Source organism: Cricetulus griseus, chromosome 9, assembly GCF_003668045.3.
Source record: "Cricetulus griseus strain 17A/GY chromosome 9, alternate assembly CriGri-PICRH-1.0, whole genome shotgun sequence".
Lineage (NCBI taxonomy): Eukaryota > Metazoa > Chordata > Mammalia > Rodentia > Cricetidae > Cricetulus > Cricetulus griseus.
The window spans coordinates 18,385,873-18,412,500 of NC_048602.1; the positions used below are offsets into that span (position 1 = coordinate 18,385,873).

The 26,628-nt window shown below is 40.2% G+C and overlaps 1 protein-coding gene across 1 annotated transcript in view; it reads right to left on the reverse strand.

Annotated features, from left to right (window-relative positions):
- Positions 1–4,368: 4,368 nt before the first annotated feature.
- The window catches only part of LOC113830716 (zinc finger protein 431-like), a 34,052-nt gene continuing 11,792 nt past the window's right edge, over positions 4,369–26,628 (reverse strand). Inside the window, exons 2-4 of the mRNA XM_035449514.1 lie at positions 8,917–9,043; positions 8,661–8,721; positions 4,369–7,323 (exon numbers count right to left, since the gene is read on the reverse strand). Of these exons, the coding sequence (XP_035305405.1) occupies positions 6,162–7,323; positions 8,661–8,721; positions 8,917–9,043 (1,350 nt within the window). The 3' untranslated portion in view covers positions 4,369–6,161. The remainder of the gene's footprint in view (positions 7,324–8,660; positions 8,722–8,916; positions 9,044–26,628) is intronic.

The window sequence follows — 26,628 nt, forward strand, 5'->3', positions numbered from 1 at the left end:
CAGTGTCTCAGCTCCCTGAGTCAGAGGAATAGTGCCTGCACCCCTCTGGTACTATTAGAGGCGGAGATTCCCCCAGGCAAAGAAGGCCCTTAAGGCTACAGTTGACCCTCTACACCTGACCCCACTCTACCACCCTTGGAAATTGCAATCCTGCAGTTTCACTAGACCCAATTGGGTCATTGCACCCCCTCCAGACCCTCTTTCCTACCCCTTCCAGTGGATGACATCTTAGAGCTTGGTTTTCGTCTACAGCCTTCTGGCCTCTACGAAAGCCCTGGTACCAGGGCTTGTTTGATATATGAGAATAAAAGACCTATAATTATAAAACTGTCCTTTCAGAAGGAATGACAAGATTATACTCAAAACAAACAAAAAAAAGAGATCACTGGCCAGTGCTCACCCTGAAATTCCAGACCCTCAATTGCTAGTAGGAGAAAATGGGTTGGGTGTGGATGATTGTTTCAGCAGAAAGGGAGAGTTTGACTTAAAGCATTCTCCTGGCTCAACATTGTAGAAATAGCTTTGACCGCTAAACTCATTTCATTCCCATTATAAAAAAATCAATATCTATTAGGATAACTTAGAGACCATTTTGTTTTCTACAACTGTTGATTGAATGTAAATCTGAATCAGAGTGAGGAAATGAAGCAAGTGTGAGATTAAAACATTTTTTTAGAGAATCACTGTATGATTTGTATTATACACCATGTAAAGCATTTTTTTTTTTTTACTCTATCTGCTTTATAAGACACAAAAATTTTGACACAAGTTTTTTCCCAGTTTTATGTGTCTATTAGGATATGTGAGAGATGCTAGGTTGGATCTATGGAGCCCATATTAGATACTGCCCACCACACAATAATACTCCTTAAATCCTGCCGAGCAACCTTGAGTGCACTCACTGCTCTGGACTCTATACTAGGTCTCCCAGCCCACAGCATCTGTATTGGAGGCCAGAGAAGTCCTCAGGACCCAAAGACAGAAACTGCCCACCACCCAATAACACTGTTTTAATCCTGCCTAGCATCCTTAGAATGCATTCACTACTTCAGACCGTACACTACTTCTCCCAGACTGCAGCATCTGTATTAGAGGCCAGAGTGTTCTTCAGGACACAAAGCAGACACTGTTCACCACCCAATAAACCCCTTTTATCCAGTCCAACAACCTTAACTACACCCTGACCCTTGAGTCCTATATCTCAGCCTACTACTTGTAGAAATGTTTGACTATTTCTAAACAGAAAGGGAATGGGATTAGGGTTGGCAAAATCTTTGCCAGACTGGCTCCTCTTTTAGCATTATTCACCAGTGGAAACATGCTGTTAATAAAAAGAGGAGCCAGTCTGGCAAAGATTTTGCATTCCACATAAGCTTTTGTAATTTAAGAAAAGCAGTGCTCCAAAGAAAGACACCAGGTGACAGAGTTTAAGCAGGTTTTTTTTGTCTGTTTTTCCTTTTTATTAAAATTAGAAACAAGCGTCATTTACATGTCAATCCTAGTTCCCTCACCCACCCCTCATCTCCTGCCCACCATCAACCCTAATCCCATTCCCTTTCAGCTCCCTAGCAACGGTGAGGCCTTCCATGGGCAATCTTCAAAGTCTGTCATATCATTTGGAACAGTGCCTTGTCCCTCCCCTGTGTGTCTAGGCTGAGACAGTATTCCAGAAGGGTTTTTTTTTTTTTTTTTTTTTTTTTTGGGAAAGGGATCACAAAATGCAAAAGGGAGGGAACAGTCCAGCATTCATGGACAGGAGCTGTAGGAGAGAGAAAAGAGGGGCAGAGACAGACAGAGAGAGACAGGGGCAGAAAGAGACATAAGACACCAAGAGGGAGTTAAAGAGAGAGAGGAGGATTGGAGGTGGTCAGGGCCCTTTTAAAAGGGAGCATAGTGAATATACACTGGTGGTCCTCTAAGTGGCTGCAGCTGAGGGCACATCCTTTCAGAACCCCAAGGGCAGGCCAGTAGAGATGGCTGAATACTAAAGGCTGTCATCCTTAAGTCTCTTTTAGCTTTGGCTGAGGTTATGCTTTGGAAAATTTAAATAGGGATAAGAGAATGCAAGTCTAAACATTTAGGATGATCAAGCAAAAGTATCTTTTAGATTATGTATTATGATATCATATACATATCATATATCATAATATATGAATTAAAAGATAAATTATAATGTATGGTGTAAGAGATACATTTAAAAGAGTTGTCAGTACCACAATCCACACACATAAAGGCACATAGAACACAAATACAAAAAAATGGGAAACACACCTATTCACAGTGTGAGTGATATTCTTAAATGAATAGCTATTCTGAGAGATTCTTTCATCAGAATAAGGCTTTTTTTTCTCCTCTAAACAAGCTCCCTCAGAGGAAGGCCACGGTTCCTTCTATGAAGAACCAGAAAGAATTTATTTTAACTAGTAATGACAGCTGTCTGTCTCAAGGCTATGGACATTACTGTACAGAATTTCTATTTTAAGCTTTATTTCATATATATGTGTTTGTCCATATTTGGGTGCTTGCAGTACCTGCAGAAGCCAGAAGAGAGAATCAGATCCTTTGTAACTGAAGTTACTGGAGATGGTTAGAAACTATGGTTTCTAGCAATGTAACCTGTGTCCAGTGCAACAATACCCAGTGCTCTCAGTTGTTAAACTCACTCTCTAGCCACATTTTTATACATTTATTTTTATACATTTTATTTAAAATATATTGCATCACTTTTCCTCTTTCTTCCCAATTTCTTCTCTTCTTATTTCTGTTAAGTATGTGTAAATTAAATATGTGTAAGTATTTGAGTAAAGTCTGCTGAGTCCATTTCTGTTGGTGGTTATGGTTTAGGATTTTTTAGTTTTTTACTTATTTACTTTTTTGAAACAGGGTTTCTCTGTGGCTTTGGAGGCTGTCCTGGAATTAGTTCTTGTAGACCAGGCTGGTTTCAAACTCACAGAGATTCACCTCCCTCTGCCTCCTGAGTGCTGGGAGTAAAGGTGTGCACCATCTACACTGGCTCTGGATTCAGGGTTTGACATGATGTTTTGGATAGAAAAATAAGGAGATGATTTCTTCCTGATACTATTTGGAACACTGATGAAGACATGAGGTATTTAATCCACCCTTGGGTCCTAAGAGGTTTGGATAGAAGGCAAGAGTCTGCACAGCTAATTATTAAACCAAACCATATATTAAAAGTTGTTCCATCTCTAAAAGCCTCCCCCAATCTCAGCCTCTTATACTGCTGTAAGACGGTCAGATAAGGCATAAATGTTGCTTCAGTAGAGAGATTCTCATCTGGAGGAGTCAGTCCTTTCCCTCAATGAAATTCCCAGGGAAATGAGGATTTCATGGTGTCTATTGTTTCACTAGATGTTAGTCAAAGGGGGAGATATAAATGTCACTTAGAATAAGCTTAGTCATGTGAGTCAGGCAGGCACAATGATTGCCAGTGTGGAGACTGAGGAGCAACATGGTCCCAATGGGGAATGCAGAGTACTGTCACTGACTGCTGTACAAGTTGACAAAAAAAATTAAAGAGTGGAAGAACTGGCGGGGGCTGACCCATCACAGCTAAGTGGAAACAGAGTACAGTTTATGGAAGCTTGTCCTCACTTACAGCTGAAGAAAGCTCTCTGGCATTTGATCAATGTGCTTTCAAACCCTAAGCAACCTCCCTAAAATGTCTTCAAATCACCAAATCTCCCTTAAGTACCTTATTGTCTGATCCTTAGAGTAACTTCAAGTATCAGGATCTCCTCACAATATGGAAGTCATCTATAGTCACAACCATTCAGAGCTCTAAACTGAAAGTTTTGCGGGCATCAGGGAAGTAGAATATGAGCCCATTCAGATAAGTCAGACTTCACGCCTGCATGTTCCTATTCTCTCCTCACAGGAGGTATAAACACAAGTAGGGGTGCATCTCACATGTGAGCATGTGGGCTATCATTGATGCCTATTTACCACATGGGAGACAAATTCACTTTGTTTTGGTTAGTCAACCATCTTTTAAAGACTTTTATTATCAGCTTCTCTATTGATAATTTATTTTGTAATTTTCCCTCATTTTGTGGAGACGTGGGCTTGGAAAATTCCATAAGCACCAAGTCTAAGTTAGTTTCTGATGCAATCAATCATATATTTCTTCTGAGGCATCAGGACTGAGATAAAGATGAAGGTGGATCAGGCAATTACACTTATTGCTAATAATGACAAATTCATGTGGATGAATAGAAGGCTCAGCACTTAGAACACTGAATGCTCATCCACAGGGACAGGTTTTGATTCCCAGAACCAACATCTCTACCAGATGAAAGAAAACACTCTTTTGAATACACACATGAGGCATTTAATGTTTCTTATGTTATCTTTTATTAAGCATTTTGACATTGACATTGCTAAATTATGTTGAAAAAACAGTACATATTGGGAGTATACCATCTACACTTGGACTTGTACTCAGGAGGTAGACACAGGAGGATCACTAGTTCAAATGTATCACTCATCATTACTGACATCCAAGACAGGCTGAATAATAAACAAGAAAATCTGAAGGGTATTTGTGAAAATTTAAAAACATAACCAAGAAAAACAAACCACAACACTTTCAGAAAAATTCTTATTTGAAAGGTATGATCACACACTTCCTTATATTAAAAACAAAACCAAAACAAACAATGGACCACTTAGATGATGGGGCTAACATTGTATACACTGCAGCAGAAAAATACCTAACATTAAACAAAAGTACAAAATTAACAATAGCTACAGAAGGAATATAAGGACAACAAAATAAGCTTCACTAAATGGATTTGCCACACAAATAGCACACTTGAGCATGCACATCAAGTATTTCAGAATAGAAAGCACACTGCAATGAACTCCAAAACAAGTTCCAACTCTGTTCTTCAAGATGCACCTTTAGGAATGTGAGTTCTTAGACCCCTGCTTTAGCTGTCACGCAACTTTCAATTTGATGCTGTATCCCTCTGAAGCCAAGGGCCAAATAAAAGTCTTTCATGAGGTGACATAGATATTATAATACAAGCAGAACAGAAAATCATACAAGTCCATAAGTTTTATACCTGAATTAGTTATTTCATGCACTTGAAGAGAAGTGTAAATCTAAAAGGGACTCATTATCATTTAAGATCATTGTACAAGTGTTACAGCTATGGACAAAAGGTAATGGAAGTGTCATAAGTCGGGCTACACATACAGCTTTGAAGAAAAGATGCCCTCGATACTTGCATCTCTGAATAGAAAGGTATCCTGACTATTAGAAAGTCATGTGTACCTGAATCTTTGGAGGGGAATGTATCCTGGATAACTAGGGCTCTGAAGAAAAATCCACCCTGACTGTCCAATATCAGGCTACACATGTGGCTGTGAGGGGAAGGTATCATTCCCACACATGTGAGGAAAATGTATCTTGACTGTCAATCTATACATGAAGTTGTATTCCAGTGGGGGATGCTCTATGTTCCGATGTAGAACTTGTTCTCCTCTAAGAGAGAGAAAGAGAGAGAGAGAGAGAGAGAGAGAGAGAGAGAGAGAGAGAGAGAGAGAGAGAGAAAGAGAGAGAGATTTACTCTACCCTGCTAAGAGAGGTTGTCTATAGAAGTGTGCATTGCTTTTGCTCTTCCCTTCTCCACTAGGGAGTTTCCAAGCAATGATAGCCATGTCTTCTTAGATTCAGCCAAATTTGCTGCTTCACTCGACTACGAGGGAAACTGCTCCAGAAACGTAGCAGTCTCCTGCAGCGCCAGTGAGAAGATTTTTCTTCTGCTTTGCTCCCCTAAGGGAGTTTCCTGGGGAGTTTTATATCTACTCTGGCAAAAGAAGGTCTTCAGTGAAACTCATTGCAAAGGATTTATTTGGGAAGGAGGAATCCAGGAAAGTGGCTGCCACTACCAGTGTGGAAAGTGCCAGCTGCCAACTGAACAAGCATGGGGTTTATATATGTTTTCTTAGTATTTCATGGAGAATACTTTTCAGCACGTTAGTTGGCTGGGATTAAAAGCATGTGCCAACAACACCCAGCATGTATGCGTTCTTCTTTACGTTTGAAGCCTACTTTTACCCGCAAAGGCTTTACCACACTGTTTATATTCATAGGGTTTCTCTCCAGTATGTGTTCATTTATGCATATGAAGAGCACTCTAATGAGCAAAGGCTTTACCACGTTGATTACCTTCATGGTGTTTCTCTCCAGTATGTGTTTTTTTATGTCTTCGAAGATTACTATGACATGTGAAGGGTTTACCACACTGATTACATTTATAAGGTTTCTTTCCAGTATGTGTAGTTTTATGCACTTGAAGAGAAATGTGATGAGCAAAGGACTTTCCACACTGAGAACATTCATAGGGTTTCTCCCCAGTATGTGTTCTTTGATGCATTTGAAGACTACTGTGCTGAGTAAATGCTTTACCACACTGTTTACAATCATAGGGTTTCTCTCCAGTATGTGTTCTTTGATGCACATGAAGAGCACTATGATGAGAAAAGGATTTACCACACTGTTTACATTCATAGGGCTTCTCTCGTGTATGTGATCTTTTATGTATTTGAAGATTACTGTGCTGAGCAAAGACTTTACCACACTGATTACATTCATAAGGTTTATCTCCAGTATGCGTTCGTTTATGTATTTGAAGATAGCTGTGCTGAGCAAAGGCTTTACCACACTGATTACATTCATATGGTTTCTCTCCTGTATGTATCCTTATATGCATTTGCAGGTGATTGTGCTGAGCAAAGGCTTTACCACACTGATTGCATTCATAGTGTTTCTCTCCAGTATGCATTCTTTTATGTCTTTGAAGATTATTGTGCTGAGCAAAGGCTTTACCACACTGATTACATTTATAGGGTTTCTCCCCAGTATGTGTGATTTTATGTATTTTCAAATGAGTGTGCTGAGCAAAGGCTTTACCACACTGATTACATTCATACTGTTTTTCTCCAGTATGTGTTCTTTTATGTCTTTGAAGATTACCATGCTGAGCAAAAGCTTTACCACACTGATTACATTCATAAGGTTTCTCCCCAGTATGTGTTATTTTATGCATTAGAAGACAACTGTGATATGCAAAGGCTTTACCACATTGATTACATTCATAGTGTTTCTTTTTTGTATGTGATTTTTTATGCATTTGCAGATGACTATTCTGAGTAAATACTTTACCACACTGATCACATTCATAATGCTTCCCTCCAGTATGTGTTCTTTTATGCCTTTGAAGATAAATGCTATATGCAAAGTCTTTAGCACATTGTGTATATGCAGAAGGCTTCTCTCCAGTTTGGCTTCTTTTAGGCCTGCAAGGAAAATGGACACATGTAAATGTTTTATCATATTCAATACAATGTTGTACTTTGATACATGTATAAATTAACACTACAATTTGTTTAAATTGCAAACAAGAATCCGATATTACAATTTCATCATTGTGCTCACACTCATGTTTCCTCTTCTTTAAGGGTTGTTTTGCTTTTTTGAAAATACCTGTGAAGGTACAATCCTTTATTATATGGTTCTCATTTTCAGATCTTCTCTTTCTTTCTTTCTTTCTTTCTTTCTTTCTTTCTTTCTTTCTTTCTTTCTTTTTTTTTCCTGAGACAGGGTTTCTCTGTGTAGCTTTGGAGCCTATCCTGGCACTCACTCTGGAGACCAGGCTGTCCTCAAACTCACAGAGAACCACCTGCCTCTGCCTCCTGAGTGCTGGGATTAAAGGTGTGCACCACCAATGCCTGGCTCAGATCCTTTTTCTACAGGTGATTTTTCACATATTGAAGAGAACTGGAAAAATGTTATCACCCTTATTGTATTATTAAATTTTCCTTCACTTTGAGTCATATTATGTTTGCAAACTGAAGTAGAACAAACAGAAGTATTTACACATGCCTAATTGCATAGAGATTTTCTGCAGTGTAAGCTTGTGTATTATTAATGAAGCTGGAAACAAAATAAATTGTACACTTGAATCAAATTCTACAAGTATGTTCAGCATGGGGCTACAAGGCTTTTAAATATTCTGTAAGAGAGGCATACAATACCCTCCATATTCCTTTGCTCACATGGCTTGTATCCTGACTAGTACATGATATACCTCTTAAAAGAAAGATTACAAAGAAGAGGTTTCCACATTTAATTCAGGTTGACTTTCTGTTCCTTATAGACATGTGCTAGAGAGATTAAGGTTTCTCTATAATAACTGCCCCTTGGCTCTTGACAATAATTGCCCTATCATTAAACTTAGAAACATAACAGCAAGTAGCACTAGGTTTTCCATGGAGTATTTGACTAATAGAAGGCTTTGGAAATATACTTATCACCTCAACCATGTATATACACTTAGTAATATAGGTTGTATGTACTTTTAGTAATATAGGTAGTATGAAATAAATGGCTTTACAATCCTACAGCATAGCTCTTATGGTGCAATGATTTAAGTGGTAATATTTATCAAGCCATTGTTTCCTTGTCTTCTGGGTAAAAGGAATGCCTTGCAAATGCAGTTCACCTACCTGAAATTGAGGTATGTGGTTTTGTGAGAATTTAATAATCGTCAATGTACTTTAAGGTGTGCTCATTTACACCGTTGGTTCTGTTTGAAACTTCCAGGACACATTACAATTTCATATATAAAAATTACCTTTCTTTTCTTTTAGAACTTGCACAATGTTCTTCAATACTACAGTCTTCCCAAGTGTATCCTAAAACACAGTACCAGAAAATGTATATTATATTATTGAAAATTGTGCAAAATTTAAGTTCTTCAGTGAACTGTAGAACTTTGACTGATTTATTTAACATATTCTTTTTCTCTCTCAATAAAATTAAAGATGAACATCAGTAACAAGGAACAGTTTTCCTATTATTTTAAAATATGAAGGAAAATACACTCTTACCTATATCAGTGAGGTTCTTGTAGGTCTCCAGCATCACATCTTTGTAGAGATTCTTCTGAGAAGTATCCAACAATGACCACTCTTCCGAAGTGAAGTTGATTTGTACATCATCATAGGTCAAGGCAATCTAAAATATCACATACATGTGTGCAACTGCAAGCATCATACTGACAATATTGTAAATTTACATTTCTGTAGAGCATCATTTTAAGATGTGTTATTGTTATGCTATAGAACATTGTTTAATGATGGAAATATGTGTTGCTTTTGTTTATGCTGTATTAGTTTAACTCTGTGAAGCTGTGTTTCTTGGCCTGACTACAACACTTGATATTCTGATAAAAAGATGATCATCCAATAGAGAGATAGGAGAAAGGGTAGGCTGTGGTAGCAGGAACAAAGTATATGTCGTAGGATTAATCTGGAAGCAAGGATGAAGGGGCAAGAGAAGAGGAGGAGGAGGGTAAGGGCCAGCTACACAGTCACACAGCAAGTCGTGGAGTAGGAGGGAAAGTAAGATATACATAAATGGAGAAAGGTAAAAGTCTAGAGGCAAAAGGTAGATGGAATCATTTAAGTTAAAAATTGGCTAGAAATAAGCCAAGTAAAGGCCAGGCATTTTAAGCAATAACATCCATCTCTGTATCAATTTCTGACCTGCAATGTGCCCTCCCCCAAAGGTAAAGAATAAAGAGCTAAAAGAGTGAAACATTAAGCAAAACTTCTGTACCCAAGATGGAGGTATATTACCATGTAAGGCCTGAGAAAGCTGAAAAAAAAAATTTAACTCCTCAATGAGTTTCTGCCTACTTGTGAGCCTTTGAACAGCCAATACACTAAGTAGCAATGATTAACCTCAGTTAAAATGATTGCCACAGCACAGTTATGGGAATGCTAGAGCTCTAGGAAGGGTAGTTCTTTGTTACCTCCCTCTAACTGGACTGTGAGTTTTAGAATTTGGTCTCACAAACGCTGAAGTGAGTATAGCCAAGTCAGCTGTGAGAGCATGCAGAAGATCCATGTGTATATTAGCAGTGTAATATTTGCATTGGCAGTAAAAAGACTAAAATGCATACAGTTAATTAAGTCCAGATGTAAATGGAATTGAAAGAGGGATTGTTATGTATAGACTCCTTTACTTCAACAATCCCTCACACAAGTCAGAAGAACAGACAGGCAAACTGAGGCAAAGACACCCTTCTGGACCAGAGTTGTTGCCAGCTATATGAAATACACATTGGTCCCTCTCCAGTGGGTCTTCTCCATTCTTTTAATAATCCCTAACACTATTTACATTCCAGTTCTCTCCTCATCTCTGTGTTGTAGCCTCCAACTTTAGAGGAATCCCTGTGCTCAAACAAAGGATACACCATCTGCCAGAAGTCCATATGGGCCAACTGACCACAGAACTCGCCCAGTGTCTCCATGCTCCCTCAACACTATCAACACGTTCTCTCCTCTCCTCTCTTATAACAACTTCAAACATTTGCAGATATTCCCTGCTGGAACAAAGTCCACACCTACAGCAAGATTTCCAGCCCCCAAATTAGGGTAAGAAGCTATGTTCAATCAAAGACCCTCAGATCAGAAGATCATAGAGCAAATAGAAGTCAAGAAAAAAAACACACTTCCAACAAAGAAAAACTGAGAAACCATAATTTTGAGGTGACCTGCAATCACCTCAAAACAGAATAACCAGAAACCAGCATAAAAACACAACCAACAGCTTCCAGAGCAAAGAGTCAATACCAGATTACAGCTGTCATACAACAGCAAGGAATGAATATTCCAACACAGATGAAGCACAATTAAGACCATATGTATAAAGATGACAGTAGTCCTGAAAGTTGAAATGAATTAATCCCGTAAAGAATTCTGTGATTAAATTAAGTAAAAGCTACTCCACTAATGTATTGGTTTTGTTGTTACTCTTAGGCCAGTGTCTATCTTTCTGGGAGGTTATGAGAGATACTGAAGTAAAGCACTGAAGGAAAAACATGCGGAACTATTGTTTCTTGATTTTCTCTATTGCTTTGTCACTGTCTTGTATTCAGCTAGATTTCTTAAGCAGCCCAGTGCCACTTGCTAAGAGACATTGCCAACTCAGTGGAAGTCTTCTTCCCACATCAACCACCAGTCAACACAATCTTTTTAAGGCAGAAACAGACATTCTGATCTAAGAACACAGTCGATGTTTGCTCAGATGACTCTAGGATTTGTCATGTTGACATCTGAGGCTAATTAGGAGAAAAGGACAATAATATATGAGAAGGTTTCAAAAATCCAAACTCAATGTATTAATCATATAAATCATTTAAGCAGCAAAGAATCAAACATAAAAAAGCAACAACTGGAAAACACAGATATGTCATTATGCCAGTAAATGGGAAGAGGCAAGCATCTAAGATGAAGACAACAACAACAACAAAACTAAAACTATCTCTCCACAGCAACTTCCCCTGAAAAAAAGCCTTTAGGAACTGATAACATAAGAAATTTTATGAATACGATTTGGTGAAGGTCCAACATTTTTAAGAAAATGAATATAACTAGGTTACCACTATAGATTACAGAAAATCAGTACAAAGATTCACATTATATGAGGTCTATACTTGTCACAATGATACAACAATCAAAAATGTGTAAACTATTTTTGAAAGAATGAAGGGGTTGGTGAGAAAAAAGCCAAGAAATAAGGCAGGGAAAATATTGTCAACTTTTAATCAAAAGAGCAAAGAAAATGTAGGAAAGGAAAAGTGTGATCTTAGCCATTGTTACCCAGCTCCCTATAATTCTGTGTGTAAAAATTAAATAAACACAGACTTCACAAGGCTCAAAATGACCCTTAAACTGTTGTTTCTGACCCTCGAGCTACTGATATTTCTTCCAAAAACAGATGCACCATGCTCTAGAACTCTCTCCAGAAATGGAGGTGATCTCTTGCTATGGATTAGAAAGTTCTTATAATTTCTTTTGTTTTAGGTAAATAAAACCCCACTGATTCTCAATCACAAAACATCATAGAAAAATAATTTAAAAGACAGGTGACCAATGGAATCAAATTGAAACCATGATATGGACCCACATACCCACAAACAACTAATGTTGGAAAATGAAGCTAAAATTATATAATGTAAAAAAGAAAGCATCTTCAGCAAATATTGCTGGCATAACTGGGTACTGGCATGTAAAACACTGTAGACAGATCCATATTCATCACCATGCACAAAACTTAATTCCAAATGGATCAAAGATTTCAACATAAATCTAGCCACACTGAACCACTTAGAAGAGAAATTAGAAGATACCATCTAAGAATTTGTACAGTAGACCACTTCCTGAACAGAACACCAGTAACATAGACACAGAGATCCACAATTAATAAATGGGACCTCCTGAAACTGAGAAGCTTCTGTTAAGTCAAAGGACACAGTCAACAAAACAAAACAGAAGCCCACAAAATGGGAACTATATATTTATCAACCCCACATTTGACAGAGGGCTGATTACCAAATTATACAAAGAACTCAAAAAGCTCATCAGTAAAACACCAAGAAATCCAAATAAAAATTGGGATATAGAATTAAGACTTCTCAATACAGGAATCTAAAATGGCTGAAAGACACTTAAGAAAGTGCTCAATGTACTTTACATTCAGGGAAATGCAAATAAAAACAACTCTCGGTAGCATATTGCTCATGTCAGAATGGCTAAAATCAAAACCACCAATGACAGTTTATGCTGGAGATGACGTGGAGAAAGGAGAACATTGCTCCACTGCTGGTGGAAGTGCAAATTCATACAGCCGCTTTGGAAATCAACAAGACAGTTCCTCAGGAAAATGGAAATCAGTCTATCAAAAGATCCAGCAGTTCTACTCTTAGGCATATAGCCAAAACATGAACATTCACTTAATAAAGACCTCTGTTCAACTATGTTCATTGCAGCATTATTTGTAATAGCCAGAACTAGGAAGCAACCTAGAAGCCCCTAAACAGAATAATGGATAGAGAAAATAAGGTACATTTACACAATGGAAGACTACTCAGCAGAAAAAAAAAACAAAAACAAAAAACAAAAAACAATGCAATCTTAAATTCACAGGCAAATGGATGGAAATAAAAACACATCCTGCATGAGGTAACCCATTCACAAAAAGACAAACATGGTATGTACTCACTTATATATGGGTTTTATACATGGAACAACGGATTACCAGCCTACAATCCACACTAGCTAGGAAACAAGGAGGACACCAAGAGAGATATAAATGATCCCCCAAAGAAGGGGAAAGGGATATGATCTCCTCCGCTACCTGGAAGCATGGGAAGAGTGCACATGGAGTTAGGAGAATGAGAAGGGAAGAGGAGGAGGGGAGAGGAGGACTTAAGGGAGCGGGAAGATTGAGTCAGGGGAAGAATAGAGGAGAGCAAGAAAATAGATATCATCTTAGATGGGGCCATTATACGTTTAAAGAGAATTCTGCAATTAGGGAAATGTCTAGAGATCTAAAAGGATGACACAAACTAAAAATCTAAGCAATAGTTGAGAGGCTTCCTTAAATGCCCTTCTCTGATAATGAGATCGATGAGTACCTTATACGCCATCCTAGACCCTTCATCCTGTAGGTGATGGAAGCAGAAACAGACACCTACACTTAAACACTGAGTCAAACTCCTGGAATCCAGTTCAGATTGATAAGAGGATTGATAAGAAAATGGGTCAAGACTAGGCTGGAGAAACTAACAGAAACAGCTGACTTGAACAAGGGGGAATCTCGTGGCCAATAGATAGCTGGGAAACCATCATAGGACTGATCCAGACCCCCTGAACATGGGTGTCAGTTAGGAGGCCGGGGCAAACTATGGGGCCTCTGGTAGTGGATTAGTATTTATCTCTATTATAGGAATGGAGTTTGGGAACCCATTCCACATAAAGCAAAACTCTCTCAGCCTAGAGACACAGGGGAGGGCCTAGGCGATGCTCCAAATGATATGACAGAATTTGATAATCACTTATGGAAGACTCAACTTCTATGGGGACAGAAAAGGGATTGAATAGAGGGGCAGTGGGGGGAGGAGAGGAGGGGATGGAGAGAGAACTGTGATTGACATGTAAAACAAGCTTGTTTCTAGTTTAAATTAAAAGAAGAAAGAAATGCTCCTGGACCCCTCACCCCCCCAAAAAAAAAACAATGCAAAGAAAAAGAAAAATGATTTTAAATCTGATTCCATGGCTTATGTCACATAACATGGAATCTGCCCAATCTATCTGCAGAGCACCATGCACACTTGAGAAATCTCTACACATTAGAAACTCCTTTTCTCCCACAGAACTAAAGTTCACTGAATCATATCATTGTGATTAGTTGCACCACCAAGTTACAAGCATTCTAATCATGTATTGGTGAAAGATGATCCCCATTTTTCTACAAGTTCCTAAACTATGTGCAATATTTACGATACAAACTTGAAAATGGAATGCAATATTCAGAACTTCTAGAAACCAGACATTCAGTTTTCTAATCTGTCTTCCTACTGCAAACAAAAGCAGGGCCCATATGTGAACACTTGTCAGTGATACTGCAAGAATTATATCCTCACATTCCAGGGCTGCAGAGTCTCCTATTACCCAGTTAAATCCATACTAGGAGGCACAGAGTACAAAGGCCACTGCCCAGGTTACCCCATGTACCAACAGAACTACACTCTGGCTCGCATTCCATTCAAGTCCCAACAGAATTGAAAGCTCAAGGGGTGGTGGTATCATATGCCTTTACTACCAGCACTTGGGAGGCAGAGGCAGTACGATCTCTGTGAATTCATACCAGACTGGTCCACAAGGTTGGTCACAGTATAGCCATGGCCATCACACAGGAAAACCCTGTCTTGAAAAACAAGCAGTTAATAACTACCTAACTAAATAAATGAAATGATAGCTTCACAGACCTATTCTGAACACCATATACTCACCATGGTATAGTTTGTAGTCTTTCTTACAACTCATTTCAACCAAGGCAGAAGAAACCATTTAAAGACCCACAAATTACCTGACACAATTACTCCTGACTGCTAATGCCCCCCCCCCCGACCCAAAAACCCCCACACATTGGTTAGGGCCATCATGTTAGGACTCATATTAGCTGCTTCCCTACTGGGTGATCAGAGATCAAATGACTCAGACAGCACAGAACTTCCAGCTCTGCCCTTCCAGCACAGTAGACAGAGCCCTAGTCTAAACAGTTTGTATTTTAGTAGAAATTCTTCCTCTCTTTGTATAGCAAATCCTGTTCCTCATCCAAAGCACAGGGTCCTTTGTGTGAACATTCCATTACACACTCAACGTCCACTGCAGCAAACCCAGAGCTGGCAAACCCCGCAACCAAATAGAGGTCACATTCAAGCAAAAACTGTTGTTACTGTGTAATTGAGTTAAAGAAAAACAGACCATGAATTTGAAAACATAGGGGTAATGATATAGCTTGGATGCAGAAAAGACAATGTGAATATGATATTTTTATAATCTCAAAAATAAATTTGAAAAGTTGAAACAGGTCTTATGACCATGTGCTGCAGAGACTGGAGACTTGTATAAGAGCACGTTAAAGATTTCTCATACCATCTCTCTAAAGATAAACACCATAAACCAGAAAAATACCAGTTGTTAGAAGTGGATACTAGCAGTTAAGTAAGATACAATCACACAGCAAGGATATTCCTAAGATAATTTCTTAAGTACACCACTGACCTTAAACAACAATGTTAGATTTCTGCTTACATTAGAAAGAAGGAAGAAGGGCTCAAGATGAGACACGAGATTATAGAGAGTACATTAACCAGTTTATTATAGGCCCAGCAGGGCAGAGAGTGAGAAATAGAAGAACAGAGCAGGACAGAGAGGAGGAGAGAGAGGAAGAGAGAGAAAGTTAATGGCTGACCACCATGGTTGGCCACCCGAGAGAAGAGAGGGAAGCAGAAGGAAGTTGGAACTTTTAAAGGGAAGACCACGACCATGCATGCCCACTGAGGCTTCGTGAATGTGCAGTGTCTTCATGCAGGTCCATAATGCGTGACAAGCGGTAATGGCGCACACCCATGTGCATGCCCTGACTGTTGTCAGGGGGCGGGGTCTGTCTCTTAAACAGGTAGATCGGGTCAACATTAATGCCTGAACCTTTCAAAAAGGTCATTCTTCAGCGACAGTGTCCTGAGGTGAAGATCATAAAGCATATGAAAGATAGGACAAGTGAAATGTAGCAAAGATAAATGTTAGTTTGCGGAGGTATTGCAGAGGATATGCCCCAGACTAACTAAACTTCTTAAGAAGAATAGTATCTTGTACCCTACTTAAATGGAGTGAGAGGATGGAAGGAATTGAGAGAATAATATGGAGTCATTAAAAACTATCATATAATGGGAGAAATTCAGGAGGATGGTAGCCACACCATTCCACACAAGGAAAACAAAGTATGTCAAGAATATTATTCACTAAAAACACAGTGGCCTTAGGGCAGACCACAATAGTTCCATATGGTGGGAAGATGGGTTCTGAGGATTTGAAGCTACTCTTCCAAAACTCACTTGCCCCAGACCATTACCTGCTCTCCCAAACATATTGCAGGTTTTAGAGAAGGAGCTTAGTATTATTATCAATTCATTAGGACCTTAGGGTAAGCTCCCAAGCCCTAGGGCCCAGGCTGTGACTAACTCTCCCAAAAATGTTCATCTTCCAAGCCTGGGGGCTTAAATGAAATTCTTGATTTATGGGGTAAGTACTTTATTCAACAGTATTTTATTTTCAAATAATTGTCACCTGGTATTATATTGCCCACCTGGCAAACCATGTTTTTTACAAGGAAAAAAAAAAAAAACTAGTATTTTATGACACACCAGAATTTAAGGTTTGTTGTGACCCTGTAATGCCTCCTTGAGCAGCTTTCAGAGGCCTGTTCTTTGATATGGGACTGGGCCTCATAGATTGTTATAAATCAGGGATGGCTTCTTTATAAAGGTTTGAAGCCAAATGCCTGAACAATCCTGGTGAACAATTGTGTATCCTAGCATCCAAACAAGGCTGGGTAGCACGTTCTTACATTTGGCTGTTTCAGAGGCAGTCCTCCCTCAGCTCAATTCTATTTGGGGAGATATACTATGTCCTAAGCATTGGTAAATACTTTATATCACCAATTCTATTCTTCTACATTAAGGCATAATAGGGGACTGCTACCCAACACATGAGATGCCTCTGGACAACCTGCAGAAAACTAACTTTAGATGTATATTACATGTAAATGTTAAATGCAAAGTGTTGATTGTCAAGAAGATACTGGAAAAACTAGGACTCTCTGATTTAGGAAGGTTGCTTTCCATGTATACATCAAGAATGTTGAAGTTGACTAGAAAGGTTCTCCTATACACAGATCCCTGTTCCCAATGCTCTGATCAGATTAAGGCCACAGAGCAAAGTTATTAATAGACCTCCTTCTAGAGTGAAGAACTTACATGACCTTATGGAATGTCACAAGACAAGCCTGGCTGCAGTTTCCCACCCAGATTCAGGGAGGACCCACCACACTGTCTGCCACACCTCACCAACTGCTCCTCCCAAACTGTAGACAGCATCCCCTAGCTCACCATGTTGTGGTTTCCCAGATCACTGAAGCTCTCAGTTCAGCTCCTTGTAGCAGCAACTGCACCACAGCACACAAAACCCGCTGTCTCCTCTTCAAAGGTAAGCCTGAAGCCTGGTTTAGGGGAAGAGCCCTGCACCACTTCTGACTGGCAGGTGAAATGGAGTGCCTGATTGCATAGTGAAGGTTGAGTGACAAGAGCACCTCCCATGGAGTTACAGTGTGCTTAAAGACACAGTATTGTGCTTCCTGGCCATGCTACCCACACAAGAAAAAAATCTTTCTACATCTGCAAAGAAATGCATTTCAGTATCACTGGCACTTGGCTCAGATTACCGAGCCTGCTATCTTCCTGTTCTCCACAGGAACTTTGCCCTTGTCCTCCTGGATGCAACTGAAATGTTTCTACACCCTAATAAGTCTCTCAGAGGGTGCAGCAATCAAATCAGACCAGATGAAACTGAATTAGGAAAAGCTCATGTTTAATGGATACAGCCCTCCTGGATGGCATTCCAGTACCCCAGAGAGGAGACGGGAAAGGGAAACCCCCAAAACCATGAGTCTGGTCTCTGGAGGACTGTTTAAGTTCCCTACGGGAGTGTTCATGGGTATCTTTGAGGGAAGGGTTTTTATTTGTCATTATTTTGCTTCCTGAGAAGCAGACAGTTTTGGAGAAAGATGGGTTAAGGGGCCTTGGGTGGAACCTCTACTATAACATTCCAGTCTCTTTGGGAATATGGAAGCCAGTGGCTAGAATGTAGTTTTCACTATAACAATAATATGACCAGCTAGCTTGTATAGGCCACCTTTCTAGGTGGGTGGCGTGATTCCCTGTCCCAGTGTCGGAAGAGTGCCCAGAATATTAAAAATTATGTTTAGATAGACAAAGGGGAGATGTTTTTTCTGTGGTATCATGCTGAGGTCAGATGAACTGAAGATACTTTCCCCTGTTTGTTGCAAGGACTTCAGACAACCAGGGAAGAAAAGGATAATCAGATCTTAAGCAAAACATAGGTCTTTCCCCCTTCAGGAGCCTGGAAGATGGCTCCACTGCTTTTAGTTCATTCCTGAAATTCAGAGCAAACTCTAGGTAAATGAATAAACAGGGAATCTGGTCACAGTTTCCCACCCAGATACAGGGAGGAACCACCTCATTGTTCACCATCTGCTCCTTCCCAACGGAAGACAGCATCACCTAGCTCACAAGGTTGTGGTTCCCCAGATCACTGAAGCTCTCAGCTCAGCTCCCCGAAACAGCAACTGCAGCAAAGCACACAAAACTGCTGTCTCCTCTTCAAAGTCAAGCCTGAAGCCTGGTGATGGGAAGAGCCCAGCACCACTTCTGACTGGCAGGACACATGGAGGGCCTGATTGGATAGTGAGGCTTCAGTGACAAGAGCACCTCCCATAGGATTAGAGTGTGCTTAAAGACACAGTATTTTGGTTCATGGCCAGGCCTCCTATACAAGAAAAAAATCTTTTCTAGATGTGCAGAGATTTGTATTTCAATAGCACTTTCCACTGTCTCAGACTGCAAACCCCACTATTGTCCTCTTCTCTGTAGGACCTTTCCCTTGTCCTCCTGGATATAATTTAAAAGCTTCTACACCCCAATAAGCTTCCCTGAGGATGCAGCAATCCAAATCAGGCTAAATTAAACTGAATTAGATAAAGCTCACATTTAACGGATACAACCATCCTGGATGGTCTTCCAGTGCCATAGAGAGGAGATGGGAAAGGGAGACCCAAAAAACCACGAGTCTGATCTCTGGGGGATTATTTAATTATCTGGGGGGATGTTCATGACTACCTCTGGATAACAGGTCATTATTTGTCATTATTTTGCTTTCTGAGTTTCAGCAGGTTTTGGAGGAAGATGAGGGAGGAGGCTGGGCTGGAACCTCCACCATAACGTTCCAGACTCTTTGCATATATGGAAAACAGTAACAAGAATGAAGGTTCCACCATAACAATAATATGACGAGCTGGCTTGTACAGTCAACCATAGTAGGTGGGTGGAGTGATTCCCTGTCCCAGAGGTGGAAGAGTGCCCAGAATATTAATGAAAGACAGTTTTAAGGACAAAATGCTTATTCTGTGTTTTCACGCTGAGGTCAGTGAGGAACCAAAAATTATGATTAATAAAAGTTTAAAAATTTCCTCCCTGACCAGCATTCATTGGTGGTGTATGCCTTTAATCCCAGCAGAGGAAGGTGGGTCTCTGAGTTTGAGGCCAGTCTGGTCTATAGAGCGGAGTTCCAGGACAGGCTCCAAAACAATACAGAAACCCTGTCTCAAAAATCCAAAAACAACGTAAAACAAACAAACAAACAATAAAAAACAAACTTAGGCCCAAAAAGGGAACTTCTAATGGTATATGATAATTTAACTCCTTAAATTAAGAGTGCCATGATTGATGCCCGATCCTCTGCTCTCAGAGAAGGGGGGGTAACTGTCCACCACTCCTATTAACATTCCTTCACTTATTTCTGGTCAAAAAGTCCCCCAGCCCAGGGGATAACTGACAGACCCTGTGCCTCTGTAACCATGCAAGGATTTGCCCTATCTTATCTCACTCAAATATATATCTCACTTAAAATATACAGTTACTGCTTTACTCTGTACTTTCTATGACCTAAAGTAACCATGGAAACTGTAATTTGTGGCACTCAATGTTATGGTCTGCCCCTTTAAAAGCCTCTCTTTTTGGGTGGTTGGCATTTCGTTTGCCTGTCACGCAGTGAGATCCTAGCTGGCCAGCTTGAAATAAAAAGAAACCTTTTGATTTTGCATCAGAGTGTCAACTCCTCGGGTTAGTCTCTGGGCTCCACAAACCTGGCACAACAGTCAGATGACCTAAAGATACTTTCTTCCTGGTTGTCACTGGGTCTTGAGACAACCTACAATGAAACAAAAGAACCAGAACACGGGCTGGAAAGATGGCTCAGAGGTTAAGAGCACTTACATGATAACAAGAATGGAGATATCATAATAGAGAGAGACAATCAGACACTAGGGAAATGTCTGGAGATCTACAAAGATGACACCAGCTAACTATCTCAGCAACGGAGGAGAGGCTACCTTAAATGCCTTTCCGTGATAATGAGATTGATGACTGACTTATATGCCACCTGATAGCCCTCATCCAGCAGCTGGTGGAAGTAGAAGCCGGCACCCACAACTAATCACCAAACTGAACTGGAACCCAGTTGCAGAGAAGGATGAGTGAAGAGCAAAGGGATTCAGACCAGGCTGGTGAAACCCACAGTAACAGCTGACCTGAACATCGGGGAACTCTTGCTCCCCAGACTGATAGCTAGAAAACCAGCATGGGACTGATCCAGACCCCGGAACATGGGTTTCTGCGAGGAAACCTCACTCCTTCACTGCTGGTGGGAGTGCCAATCCATGCAGCCACTTTGGAAATCAGTATGGAGTCTCCCAGTAAATCCATACTGGGTGGCAAGTAGGACAAATTCCACTGCCCAGGTAACCACATGGACCCAAAGAACTATAGTCTGACTCATGGTCCAGCCACAGCCCAACAAAATTGAAAGCTCACTGGGTGGTGGTAGCACATGCCTTTAATGCCAGCACTTGGGAGTTAGAGGCGGTCAGATCTCAGTGAGTTTGAGAGCAGCCTGGCCTAAACAGCGAGTTCCAGGACAGCCATGACTGTTACACAGAGAAACCCTGTCTTGAAAAACAAACAATAACTAACTAACTGAATAAATAAGTGAAACGATTGGTCAATAGACCTGCTCTGAACACCATTCACTCACCATGGAATAGCTTGTGGTTTTTCTTACAACTAATTTCAGCAAAGTCAGAAGAGAACCAGAGATAGAACCCACATATTACCTGCCACTAATACTCCTAACAGATAAACTCCCCAGAATTCCACATTAGTTGGGCCTAAAAAGGCTCAGATGTGAGTCCCAGTGTAGCCTCCTGATCCTGACTTGCATTTAAGGCTTGGATGTGAGTCCCAGTGTAACCTCCTGAGCCTGAATAGAGTTTGGAGACCTGACTCTGGTCTGTAACCTCTACGTGGGGGTGACTCAGCAAGGCCTGATGTAAGACTGCTACCTGCCAGCTTGGTGGAATGTTATTGGCCATTACTTCTCAAGTCACCATACCCCATCCTAAGATTCCAATCCCCTATGTCAACCCTCTATAAGTTCCTGCCTATTGAAATAAATTGAGATGCTGCTTCAACAAGTCTCCTGACTCAGTTTATACTACTGCCCCTTCCCTGCCCCCCTAATAACTATGAAGTGGGAGGGGGTGAACCATCCAACACTCAGCATCCACTAGGTTGGGGAGGTATTGCAGAGGACATGCCCCGGACTAGCTAAGCATTTTCGTTTTAAGATTTATTTACTTATTTATTATGTATACAGTGTTCTGTATGCATATATCCATGCAGGCCAGAAGAAGGCACCAGATTTCATTATAGATAGTTGTGAGCCACCATGTTCCTGGTGGGAATTGAACTCAGGACATTTGGAAGAGCAGCCAGTGCTCTTAACCACTGAGCTCTCTCTCCAGGCCCTAACTAAGCTTCTTAAGAATACCATCTTGTATACTAAATAAATGGGGTGGGAGGATGGAAGGAAATGGGAGAATTATACGAAGTCATCAAAAACTATCATATAATGGGAGAAATTCAGATAGACTAGTCAAACAATACCACAAAAGGGAAACAGAGTTTCTCAAGAACATTACTGACACTGAGCATTGGTGGCACACACCTTTAATCCCAGCACTCGGGAGGCAGAGGCAGGCTGATGTCTGTGAGTATGAGGCCAGCCTAGATGAAAAACACTGTAGCAGTTAAGAGCACTGAAATACCTTTCAAAGTATCCAGCTTCAATTGCCAGTACAAACAGAAGAAGCTCACTACTGAAGGGACCAGTCCCCTGCTTTAGCAACCATGTCAGGCTGACCATTGCCTGATATTGCCTCTCCTGCCCTGGTCACTAGGAAGTCAGATACTTTCCTCACCGCAAGAAACCAATCAGAAGTTAGCTGGCAGGGCTGTGCTTTATGACTCTGGGTGTGACTTATGGCACAGGTGCACAAGAGTGACATGCAGAGCATAGCAATTGCCCTATACACCATAACAACCAGTTAATCAATCAACACAGGACAGGTTATCCAAGCCCAGAAGCACACCAATCTTGAGACTGTAGCATACCACTAGACACTCCCCCTTGCTCTACTGAATATATTTCCCTCCTCGTGTTTCCCCTGGGTCCTTTTCCATGCATCCACTGCCATGCACAGACAAAAGGTACTAATGGAGTTAGCTTAGTAAACAACAATAAAACACTCTTTGCTTTTGCATCAAAATGGGCCTGATGTAAGACTGCTACCTGCCAGCTTGTGGAATATTATTGGCCCTTACTCCTCAAGTCACTTTACCCCATCCTAAGATTCCAACCCCCTACCTCATCCTTTTATAAGTTCCTGCCTGTTGGAATAATTCGAGATACTGCTTCAACAAGTCTCCTAACTCTGTATATTTCTGCCCCCACCCTGCCCTCCTGATAAATATGAGGTGGGAGGGTGTGAGTTATCCAACACTCACCATCCTGCTAAGCCCCAAGAAAAGACCAGTTGAACTGGCCCTTTACCTCCCCTACCTGCCTGAGAACTCTGCACACATTGGCTAGGGCCACCCAGCTAAGATGCATATCAGCAGCTTCCCTACTCGGTGATCAGAGATCAAATGACTCAGACAGCACAGTCCTTCCAGCTCTGCCCTTCCAGCACAGTAGACAGGGCCCTAGTCTAGAAAGTTTATATTTTAGTAGACATGCCTCCTCTCTTGTAGAGTACATCCTGTTCCTCATCCAAGGCATAGGGTCCTTTGTGTGAACATTCCATTACACACTCAATGTCCACTGCAGCAACCCCATTGCCTCAGAGATGGGAAAACCTGCAACCAAACTGAGGTCACATTCACACAGTAACTGTGGTTACTGCGTAACTGAGTGAAAGAAAAACAGGCCACACATCAGAAGACAATGGGGGTAATGACAGGTCTTGGAGGTAGAAAAGAAAATGTGAATGTGATGAATTTATAATCTCAAAATTTATTTTGAAAATTTGAAAAAAGCATTATAGCCATGTGCTCCAGAGACTAATGACTTGTATTAGAGCACATTAAAGATTTCCCATACCTTTTCTCAAAGATGAATACCAGCCCTTAGAAATGGATACTAGCAGTTAAGTAAAATACAATCACACAGCAAGGATATTCCTAAAATATTTCCATAAGTACACCATTGACCTGAAACAATAGGATGACTTCACAGACAGGGTCCTGAGGTGAAGGTTCTAAGGATTATGAAAGATAGGAAAAGTAGAAGATAGAAAATACAAATGCTAGGTTTGGGAGGTATTGCAAAGGATATGCTTTTTTTTTTTTAAGATTTATTTATTATATATACAGTGTTCACAAACAGGAAGAGCCCTGTAACACTTCTGACTGACAGGCCACATGGAGGGCTGATTGGATGGTGAGGCGTGAGTGACAAGAGCATCTCCCATAGGATTAGATTGTGCTTAAAGACACAGTATTTTGGTTCATGGCCAGACCTCCTACACAAGAAAAAAATCTTTTCGAGGTGTGCAAAGAAGATATTACATCAATATCCCCCTTTCTCTTCATTTCGTCCCTTCTCAAATAGTTTTTTTCCAACTTTTTCCTTATAAAGTATGTATGGATGAGTAGGCTGATACATGAAGACAACCTTTTGAGTGTGTTGTTTGTTGGTTTGTTGGTCTTATGTATATTGTTGCAGGGCTGATGTAATAGAGAGGAGTAAGGAGTTACACATTAGTGACCCACAGTAATAATCAAACTTGTATTCTCAAAGACCCCTATGAAAAATGTTGCACTAGGAGGCCTTATTGATGTCCATGAAATGATTTCCAGGTGCTTTTCATGCTGAGCAGCAAACAGGAAAGTGGATTAGTCTCCTTTCTTTTAAATGGATAACATAACCTGATTCAAAATAATTTTAGGGGAAAATATTCACTTGATTTCTAACTTTAAGGTAACCCCTAAAAACAAGATGTTTGTCTCCATGGGTCCCAAAAACCACATGTTATAATGCTTTCAAATTAGAAATCCTATACCAATTTAAGATTCCAACATTTAAAATGTCTATAGTGGCCTATGTGTACATTAGTTGAAAGAGTAAACTGAGCACAATTTTCAAGAATAGAAGAACAGGGGAATATCAAATACTCAATCACATTTAAGGAAATGAATTCAGGAAGGAATCTCTGCTCCTGTTTTTCATAATATTCTGGACCCTCATGGACTAGAGAAACTCCATGTTTCAGACTTTACCATCATAAGCACACACAGCTTTACTAACATGCCTCTTTTATTCCCCACATGGAGCTGTTCTTGGTTATCCTATGGTTCCAGAATCTACCAGAACTTCTGGTGTCCACTGTAAGCAGTGTCCTCTTAGGCCCTCTCTGACAGTGTTTCAAATCTCTTCCAGAATCATAAGCTCTCCATGAACCCTACAGTGTTGGATTGTTAGTCAAGACATTAAAGCAGAATAATCCCTGCAAACTCCAAAATAGTCTGGGTTCTAGCCAGATAAGCAAGTAAGGGTACTTTTTGTTCATTCACCCTACTGTGTGTTGATTCTACTATTAACTTTAATCACACTGTATTCAAAGTCAGGAGCCAGAGAATAATAAATGTTTGTGCTTATTATATAATCCAGTACCAATACCATGGACAAGAATGTTATTATCACTTCTGGAAGGGGGAAGAGTCTTCTCATTTCAATGAAATTAATATACAAGCTGATGTCTCATAAACATACCACAGAGAATAATATGATTTAGATAAGCCTTCACAGTTGTGCCTGGAGAAGTGTCCTTGACTGAATCTAGATCTTATCAAGTTGAAAATCAATATTAACCACCACACAAAATTGATATAATTTTCTGTGTAGACAGAGAAAACCTTCCTAATTTAGTGATATCCCAAATACCAATGAGCCATGATTGATGCCAAAGATATAAAACGTCGGAGTATGGATTTCCTCCTTTACCACATGAAGCAGCAGTTTTCTGAGAATTACAAGGACAGAATTGTGAACCTCGTATAGAGTAAGGCATAGTGCAGAAGTCTTCTGATCATTGTTTTTACCTTATTAAATCAGAATCCCAGCCAAGTCTAAGAGGGAACTGACCTATGATCTTTTTACCAAAGAGATGCAGAGAAAGAGAAAGATAGACAGAGAAATAGATGTAGAACGTGAGATATACACAGAGTGAAAGACACACACACACACACACACACACACACACACACACACACACACACACAGTCACACACGCACACTCACACACAACACACACACACACACACACACACACACACACACACACACACACACACACACACACACAGAGAGAGAGAGAGAGAGAGAGAGAGAGAGAGAGAGAGAGAGAAGAGAAAGAGACAGAGAACTCCCTAAGTACCTAATGAAATGTAACCTGCAAAGTCACCAAAACTGTCACATGTCTTTATATAAATTCTTAAGTGTGGTTCACTCTCTCAAGACCACACTTTCCCCAAATTCATTCTTTCTAGTAATATCTGTACTAAATCCATGATAAAAATCTCACTTACTGAGGTGTTTTCACTTGAGGCAGAACAGGTGATCTCTGTAAGTTCCAGGCCTAGCCTATCTAGAACATAATGAGTTCCAGGCCAGACAGGGTTAGAAAGAGATTGTGTTTCAAAAAAGACTCACTCAAAACTGTCTACTTAATAAACTTTAGAACTGTAAAAATGTTTTAACAGATAAATGACTCACCTTACATTTATCCCTTTACTTTTGCATTCTAAACAGAGTTGCTACAGTACATGACTATAATCCAATGCTTTTGATGACAGATAAATGCAAACAGAATATACCCTGCCAAGTTTATTTATGTAGCACTGCAATCTAGCAACCCTGTCTCAAAAATTCTAATTATAAAAGACAAACACCCAAAGGTGTTCTCTGGTATTTACACCCAAACCATGACAACCTTAC